Raw genomic sequence first — 8,968 nt, forward strand, 5'->3', positions numbered from 1 at the left:
TGCTGGACCATTGCAGGAAACCCTCAGGAAAGCAGCAGCACTGCGGATCAGGAAGGATACCTAAAAAGTCAAGTCCTGCTGTTTGTGACTGCGGGTGTTCTCCTCATGAGGCGCAGCACAGACAGGACACAGGTGACTGACCAACAAGCCAGTCAATGACCTGAGGCCACTGTGCTGGGCTGAGGGCTCAGGGTAAAGGCCATGAGCAGCAGCAAAGACAACACCAAAGGTGCAGTGGAAGCTCAGCAGAGAGCAACAGCTATGGTTTCAACAAACCAGCAGAGGCAAATCTGAAGGGAATGATGAGAAAAGAGCACGCAGTCAGTCAGCATACATCTGTAGCTGATGCTGAAACCAGGAGTTAGGAAAAGCCCCGGCAATCAGATGGGCTAACTCAGCAGAACCGCGCAGAGAAGAGGGCTAGAAAAGCTAAGACAGCCAAGTGGAGCAGGGCAGAAGCCACATCCTCAAGAAGGCTGTGTCCGAGTGAAATACTGGCTTTAACTTGTCTGTTACAGCTTGTATGAGATCATGTTTATAGCAGTTATTAAAAGACAAGTCACAACGACTTAGAAGGAAATGGGAGAGAAAAGCACAAAATACAGGACAGGAGAAAGCACAGGATGTCCTCTGGAAGAGCTGCAGTGGCAACATTTTTGTAAATAACTCTCAGAAACCAACAGCCTTTTTCCAAGCCAGGCAGTACTATGAGCCAGCAAACATCTATGGTGCAAGCTGGACAACCTTGACATCCTGGAGAACACATATGGAATGTCCAGCCTGCCCAGGACGTTGAGAAGAGCAGTCAGCACAAATCCAAGAAATTAGCAATATCCTGCACTCTCATTTAGCATGCACCATAGTGTTATTTACACAGCTCTCATATTCTCTATACCCACAGACTGAAACTCGGACCCAAGAACAAAAGTCACCTGCACACAACAGCCTCCAGTTTGGACTCTGAGCATTACACTATAGCCACCTAAGGTAAAATAAACCCCTGCACTGCTTATTCCCAGTATGGAATCCACACTCCTTGTCACGACTGGATTTCAATCAGCGTTTTGGAGATCCATCCCCAGTTCGGGTTCATTTGGCACATTAAGCACTGTGCATAGACTCAGTTAGTAGAACTGCCAGCACCAGCACTGCTCAGGGCTGTGTCCGGGCCAAGAGCTCAGCCCTGAAGGCTGCCATGGCTTAGACACAGTGGGATTAGTGTTATCCATGTGCTAATATTCACTCACAGCACATAAACAGCTGGTGGCTGCACCGAAGACCTTCTGGTGACCAAACCCCTGCCATTAGCTCAGCCTTTTCTAGTCATTCACTTAATCCAGCAGGGTTTGCTCTATTACCCTCCCTCCTCCCGGAGAGCAAGATTTATCTCATTCCGTATTTATGCTCTGGCTGAGCAAGGAAGTGACCTCTTCCTTCTTTACCTTTTGCACAGCCACTCACTGTTAAAGCCCCAATGCTCCTCTTGCAGCCAGCCCAGGGAGTGAGACACAATGACATCCTGTGGCAGATTGCTGCATGGATTTCTCCCCATTACCGCTACACTACAGGGACTGCAGCACAGTTTTGCCATCAGTTTGTATTTCAAGACCAAACTTCTCCTAGGTTTCCTTTCTTCACAAATGGTTACAGCTTTCATTTTTTTGGGTGAACTATCACAGCTGACATTGCACAGATGGCTTTTAATACATTTTTAAACAAATAAATAACTTCCATTGGCCATGAACCTGGGCCAGTGGCATCAAAACATCCCAGAGCAAAACCTAAAACCAGGGCTGCCTCCCCTCTTCCATTATTTAACAGCACACTTCAGACCTACAAAACAGCACATCAATATTAACTAATGCATCCTCCCAGGCTCCTGAAGGCATGGGGAGATATCAATATTTTAAAGATGAAAAGAGTGAGGCTAAGAGCGATTTATTTACTCACAGTCACGCAGAGTCTAAACAGGAGCTGGGAAAACCCACCTGGGAGCCCATACACTTGGTTATGCTGAAATCTCTTGGCAAGAGCACTTGCACACCATTTTGTCCTAAGATACACCTAATTATTGCTACATACATACAGACTTCTCCGGTCTACGCTTAACAGTTCACAGTCAGTTTCTCCTGGGTCATTTTTATTTCACAAAGAGATTCCTGGGTATCTAATAACTAGAGAAAGAACAGAATCAATTCAATACTTATCATATTTTATATACAATTCCATTATTACGAAGTCTGCTTAAATAAATAGAAAACAGTACAAGTAAGTAACTGGCACAGAACTATAGAAAATTAGATTCTACCTACAAAATTGGTTGCTGTTCTAAGAAGCATCCAGAGATGAGAAGGTGAACTTAAAAGAGATTAACTTAGAAGAGAACTTAAAATCCACTATACAGAAAACAGCCACAAGGACTGAGAATAAAATGAGGCAATATTAAGACCATTGCTCACACAGGTGTGTGCATAACAATTAAAACACTACTAATCAGTACTTTATCTGCTTTCTAACTGGGAAAAAAACAGCATCTCAATTTTGTTTCCCGATCATGATGACTCCTGATTAAAACAAGCAAGCATTCCTAGGCAATTCCATCAGAGTATCTCTCACCCAAGGGAAGAGAAAGGGACACAACACTCAAAGGCTGAAAAACGATCCTCACCAAACAGTGGACACCAGTTCAGAAACTTTTCCCATCTCTAAAAGGCAAAAGCCAACACAACAATCCTGGTTTGTGGTAGCCTGAGAATAGATTTAAGCAAAGGAAATACTGACAGATTCGGAAGGCTGAGGTACTGTTGGAGCTGAGGCTTAAGCCGAGGCACAGGCAGACCAGTCTCAAGCCATCTCTGCTGCTGTTCGTGTCCTACATACAAGTAACTGCAGCTTCGTGTGCTCCAGGCCAGCCACTTTCAGATCCACCAGGAGCTTGGGGACCAGTGGGGTGTGTGTTTGGGGTTTGGTATTGTTTTTTTTCTCCACAGCAATTAAAAACATTCTTATAATTGGTCATGACTTTGCTCCTTCCAACCCAAACTTGGCAGGCAGAGATTTTGTAAAGCTTTCTGGAACAGGCTGCAGATAACCTGCCACAGAATTTCTGTGTGCTCTCTGTGATGGGTTTCAAAAGAAGCCTTTATTAGAACTCAGACATGTTTACTTCCTTGCAACGAGCACTGTCATTCCAATTCCTGTGATTAAATCCACAATTTTGACAGCTGAAACTGTAGAAATAATTGCACCGTTAGTCAAAATAAGTTGTTACTGTTCAGACTCTTGCCAAGAATGCTTTAAAAGCTTGTACTATGTGTTTCAAGTAAATCTGAACTGAATCTTCATCCATTCCACCTCACTTCCTTTCTGGAGCAAAGATCTTAAAATCTTTCCTTTTACTGTGCAACCTTCAAGTCCAGCACAAGATTTTCTGCCAGACTACTGCTACTTTCCACTACAACATAAATATTATACAACGCTCTTGTGCTGAGCACTGAGTCACACACACGATGCACTTTATGTAATGCTGTGTGTCTCTATCGCCTAAGTTCATTTCCCACACATGAAAAAAATCTGAAGTCAGTCACAGTTTCTCAGAAGTCCTAGAGAACTTTTTTACATCAAACACACCCAGAATCCATAACCTTCAAGTCATCCATTGTACCAGTATTACGCACGAGCAATCCACAATATTACTTCTTTTATGAGACAAGAAGCCAACACTATTAAGCACTAAAAAGTCTTTCCAACCGCTTTTATTTTTCAGCCAATGGTTAGAGAATGCCAGCACAATTCCAGCCATAAAGCAAGAAATCCCATCTCCAACAAGCAGGTAGTAGAAGCACCACGGTAGACAATGAAAAGCTTTACAATAAAATTCAAAAACCAACTGTGCACTCAGAAGTGTAAAGCAGAACAAAGCAGCTCATAAAACCCAGCACCTGAGATGGGTAGCCTGAGAAGTTTTTTTTCTGCACCTGGACCAAGAGGCTCAGGCAGCAGCTACTCCACACAGGTCTCCCCTTCTTAGTCCAAGCAGGTGAGACAGAAAAACCTACTTCCAAGAGTGCAGGATCTGGGATAAGCACCCAGAAGGCCCAGTGAACACACGGAGCAGCTGCAACAAAGGCAGGCAGCCACCTCTCACATCCCTAATGCGATTATGGGATGGTTTAGCAACATGTCATTTACAGATGGAGGCCGTTTGCAAAATGCCCTTCTGCTCAGTGCAGTGCCTAGCAAGCAAACGTATTCCTCTCCAGAGGAGGACTGACCAGCAACAAAAACAGCACTGTTTTCGGAAAAGCTAAAAAAAAAATTGGTAAGAAAACCCCAAACATGCTAGATAACAAAAAGCCTCGAATATCCTAGTTTGCAGTGCATAATAGAAACACATATTAAAAATTCATTTGCTATATACACAATTTCAGTCACATTTGGATTTAATTCAGTGTATTCTACAAAGAACTTCCACCAAAAGCATCAGACAACATTTTTGTGTACCTTAAAATATAAAATTCCAGGTTATATTAAAATTCCCTCAGCAGCAAAAATGGTTTTAACCTTTTACTTCCTGGGAACAACAAAACATCCATTACAAATCCACGCGACTAAAAAAACACTGAAGAGATCTAAAAACCTGCTACCTTCTTGAAAATTAAATAGCAGTTGGGCACAAAATAAATTAAAAACATCTATAAAATACTCTAGAACTCATTGGTCTGGTCAAAAACTCGCACAGCATTTGGGAATGCTCAGAATCCTTGTCTCTTCAGAATTTGTGCATGTTACTTAACACCGAACAGATGTACCGATTTATTTAATAATTTCCCTATTCACAAAGTTTATTTGTTCCTCACAACCAAATCACCAGGACTGAGTCGTGCCTCTCCAGAGGCCTCCTATAAAAGAAGTAAGAAGCTGCACTTGAGACTTTGATCGCACAGAAGTTTGGAATGGTTTGACTCTGTCTGCGCTTCAAAGAGGATTATAACATGGACAAAAATTCCTTGACCTGCAAAAAGAAACAAATATTGTCAATCACACTAAGTGTTTATCAACAGAAATAGACAGCAACCATATTTACCTCTCCTCTGCTTTATGCTTTACTACAACCTAAAGAAACAGGGGAGAAAGAAGCTCTGGCTCAGCCGTGCCGTTACCTGTCCATCAATAAAGTTTCCAGACATGGTAGCTGTAATTGAGCAGATGCAGGGAGAGACACGATGGAATGATGCTCACCCCTCCTGTGCTCCTGAACTACAGCCCTCTGTCACAAAGGAACTGCATTACAAGCAGGTGTCACCCAAGCAGGAGGAGGAAAATGGCCACCTCAAAAGAGCTGTCATTTGGAAACCACCGAGTCACGCCCACTGCCTGAACAGCAGCCAGATTTAATGCCAGTGAACAACGCAGTGCATCTAATCAGGACGTCCCTTGGAATCTGAGGCTGACAAAGAAATAATAAAACAATACCTACCAAAACCACAGTGCTCGGAGAAATCCAATACTGGAGATCAATGCTAGGCTCACAACTCCTGCCTTTAAGTTTCAGGAACATCCCTAGGAACTCAGGAACATCCTAGGAAGAGCCTGAACTGGGACCATTTTCCTCTGTCCACTCAAGCCAGGCTACTCCATGGAAAGGAGCTGACCATTTACTGGAGGACATGGTGCTCTTCTTTTGGCAAAGAGTCTCCTACACAGAGCCCATCTGTAAACGTTTTGTCCAAATTCTTGATGTGAAATGGAAACATATCTTGGATCACACTCTCCAGCTGTGACCCTTCCCTTCCCAGGTCAGGGCTCAAGGAGGCGGGGGAAAAAAGAAGAGGTCAAATCCCTTCCTGTAGAGAGGGGAACACGTAACTGTGCCAAGACCAACTTGAAAGGCACCACGAGAAAGCCACCCTCCACTTCAGAGAGCAGCACCAGTAATCCTGCGTGGAGAACCCTGTCAAGATTTACACACCAGGCACAGTTTCAGGATGAGCATCACAACAGAGGTGAGAAGGAAGGACACATGGTCTGGGTCCCCACAAAGCCCAGTGCACCCAGCCTCATCAAGTGTACCTCTTCCCTGGCTCCATTTAGGAAATGCCAAAAAATAGGGCCAACACAGGGCATAGGCTGTTCCCAGACAACCTGACAGCTACCCCGGAGTAAACTCCTCCAACACCCATGCTAAGTTCCCCAAGCCTGGCCTTATGTCATCTTGTGCAGACGGGAAGCACGCTCCCTTCCACAGCTGCCATGTCCGGTCACTCCATCGATTAACAAGCTCGAGCAGGAAGACTGGTTTTAATCAGGCGAACACTTCCACTCTTGGGTGGATCAATGGAGATCAAAGGACAAAGCTGCTTTTCTTGTGAGGGAACAGTTTATTTCTGAAGAATGGAAAAACATGTGCAAGCCATTGCTGAGGTCTGTAAGTCATTGCAGCTACTCAGATCAAAGAGAAGCTGTCCTCACTTGAATCCCACTGGGATTCAAGTACTGAACACCTGAGCAGTTAAATGGTAAAGGTTTGGCCTAGCTTTAAAATATGTGTTGCAGTAGGCTGTAAAACTGTTCATTAACTGAATGGAACTCTGTGATTTACATATTTTAGAAGGATGATTAGACAGTGAAGTGTATTTCTACAGCAACCTGAATCATCAGTTAGTTCTGCTTGTGAAATTTTACCTTTTCGATCATGTGATCATATCTGTCCTTTTTGCCTTTGAAGTCTTCGTTAACATCGAGCGTTAAAATTGGAATTTCCTGTAGATAGTCAAAGTCTGTTCTGTATTGGGAGAGGAACAAAGCAAATATTAGTAGCTGGAAGTAAAGCAGAGAGCATTCAAATCCCTGTCAGCATTTTCATTGTTAAGAATCCCGCAGAAAAAACTGCATCTATAAATTAGAGCCAGTAATGATGAATTTACAGCGTGGCTCCTGGGATACATCAGTCATTCCTGGACACTCTGCTCCCCCAGCACCTCACTGAATAACAGAAGACCGTATTAAAGAGAGTTCAGCTGAAGCCTCTGCTGCTCAGAGCTCTGCAGGCTGCATGTCCAAGCAATAATGAACATGCTGGAAAGACACTACTACTAAGGAAACACTGATAGAAATGGGCCTGCAGTTTAGATTTACATATCATAAGAAAAGCTGAAATTTCACTGGTGGAAAAAGCACTGTGGAACATCCTCACAAAGACTTATCCATCCTCAAGGAACCATTCGACAAACCCTACCGCAGTGTCCTGTGCTGGAGCCAACTTTCATGTTTGTAGTGAAGCTTCTCCAGATATTCAATGGGGATTTCTTGTTCTTCATCTCTTCCACGCAAGTAAATCCTATTCAAGCATTTCTAAAGGCAAAAGATATTAAATAAAAATAAATAAATTGGTGTATTGCATGCCAAGAGCACAGAAGTATCCATCTGATGTTACAGACGAGCATTTCAAAATCTCACTATATGTTTCTGTCTCTTAGGAACTGTTTTACAATGTTTAAATCATTTGTTCCCGTTCTGAGCACACCTAAAATCTCAACAACACGCAAAAATTGCTTAAGTGTTGCACTTTGTAATTAAAATATACGTGCTTTTCTTCAATAGAAAATCAAAAAGCCCTCAGAGTTACTCCAGCATGTTACAGTCCACAGTTTTTTACAACCATAACAAAACTGAGGACATAGAAGCTGGAAGCAAGGAAATACGGAAGTGATCTGTAAGTTCACTAGAACTCTTTTAAACTCTCGTTTTTCTCTTGTTCAAGCAAGTTTCATACTCAAAAGAGATATTATTCTGTTCTCTCATTTTAACCAAGTATTAGATGGCCCAAGATCAAAGCACGGCCATAAGGCCTCGCATACGGGGCGGCTTAGCCCCATCACCGCAGGTGTAGGGGCTTCACAGACCACGCCCACATCAGCTCCAACATTGCTGTAAACTGTTGTATCTATCCCTTGTACAGCTGTATGTATTCCCTGTACATATTCCCTATGTAACAGCTACTCCTAGAGCTACTCTGTACTTTCCTGGAGTTGCTTGCTTTATTCCACCAGTATTTTCTGGTTTACTGTTCTCATGCATTCCATTTATAAAATTAGCAAATCATTACCATCACGGTTGACTTTAATACATGCAGTCCACATTTGCAAGAACATTTTTTTTAAGTACTTCCAGACTTAGTCACAGCTCAAGTATTGCAGCCTTCAGGGGAACAGGGCAGCCTGAGCTGAACCCTAACCACGAGGGGCAAGGCCCAGAACACAGACTTGTTCTCTGTGCGGTCACATTCGTACGCCTCACCTCAGGGGCGGCTCGGAGGTAAATGATCCCATCCAGTGCCAGCCTCGAGCCAAACTGTTTATTCATCCAGTCATGCCAGTCCTGGTAAATTCTCCACTCGGTCTCGTTCATGCAATCAGACTCGTATAAATTAGCAGCAAAGATGTATCTGTGGACATTAAAGTGATGGAAACAAAAATTCTCTTGGACACAGGAATCACTTGGTTTGCCTTAAGTACAGCAACTAGAGAAGAAGCTGAGTGGTAACACTGCAGCATCTCTGAAAAACTCTTGGAGTGAAACTAAACACAGCCAGTATTCTCCTCCTGGAGCTGTGTGCATGAAGACCACCAACATTTGCAGCTCAGGTATGCAGGAATAACCCACAGGACACAACTGGCTCGTACACTGGGTCATTTATTTACAATAAATTAAAACACATTATTATTTGCAATATATTCCAACACCTAAGGATTACAGGGTGGGATTCAGTTATCAAGTCTCGCCTTTTGAATCCAGAAACACAGGATGAGGCATTTATTTTTGCTTTTTTTTTGTTGGTCATAAACTAAAACACAAGAAGTCCCACCTGAACATGAGGAAGAGCTTCTTTCCATGAGGGTGGCACAGTGCTGGAACAGCTGCCCAGGGAGGTCATGGAGTCTCCCTCTCTGGAGACATTCCAAACCCA

At 43.3% G+C, this 8,968-nt stretch overlaps 1 protein-coding gene across 1 annotated transcript in view; it reads right to left on the bottom strand.

Annotated features, from left to right (window-relative positions):
• Positions 1-3,739: 3,739 nt before the first annotated feature.
• DCK (deoxycytidine kinase) overlaps positions 3,740-8,968 on the bottom strand; it is a 10,952-nt gene continuing 5,723 nt past the window's right edge. The window contains exons 4-7 of the mRNA XM_017738942.1: positions 8,299-8,446; positions 7,238-7,353; positions 6,685-6,784; positions 3,740-5,014 (exon numbers count right to left, since the gene is read on the bottom strand). Coding sequence (XP_017594431.1) covers positions 4,988-5,014; positions 6,685-6,784; positions 7,238-7,353; positions 8,299-8,446 — 391 coding nt within the window. The 3' untranslated portion in view covers positions 3,740-4,987. The remainder of the gene's footprint in view (positions 5,015-6,684; positions 6,785-7,237; positions 7,354-8,298; positions 8,447-8,968) is intronic.

The sequence above is a fragment of the Corvus brachyrhynchos genome, unplaced genomic scaffold (genome assembly GCF_000691975.1).
Source record: "Corvus brachyrhynchos isolate BGI_N302 unplaced genomic scaffold, ASM69197v1 scaffold597, whole genome shotgun sequence".
Classification (NCBI taxonomy): Eukaryota; Metazoa; Chordata; class Aves; order Passeriformes; family Corvidae; genus Corvus; species Corvus brachyrhynchos.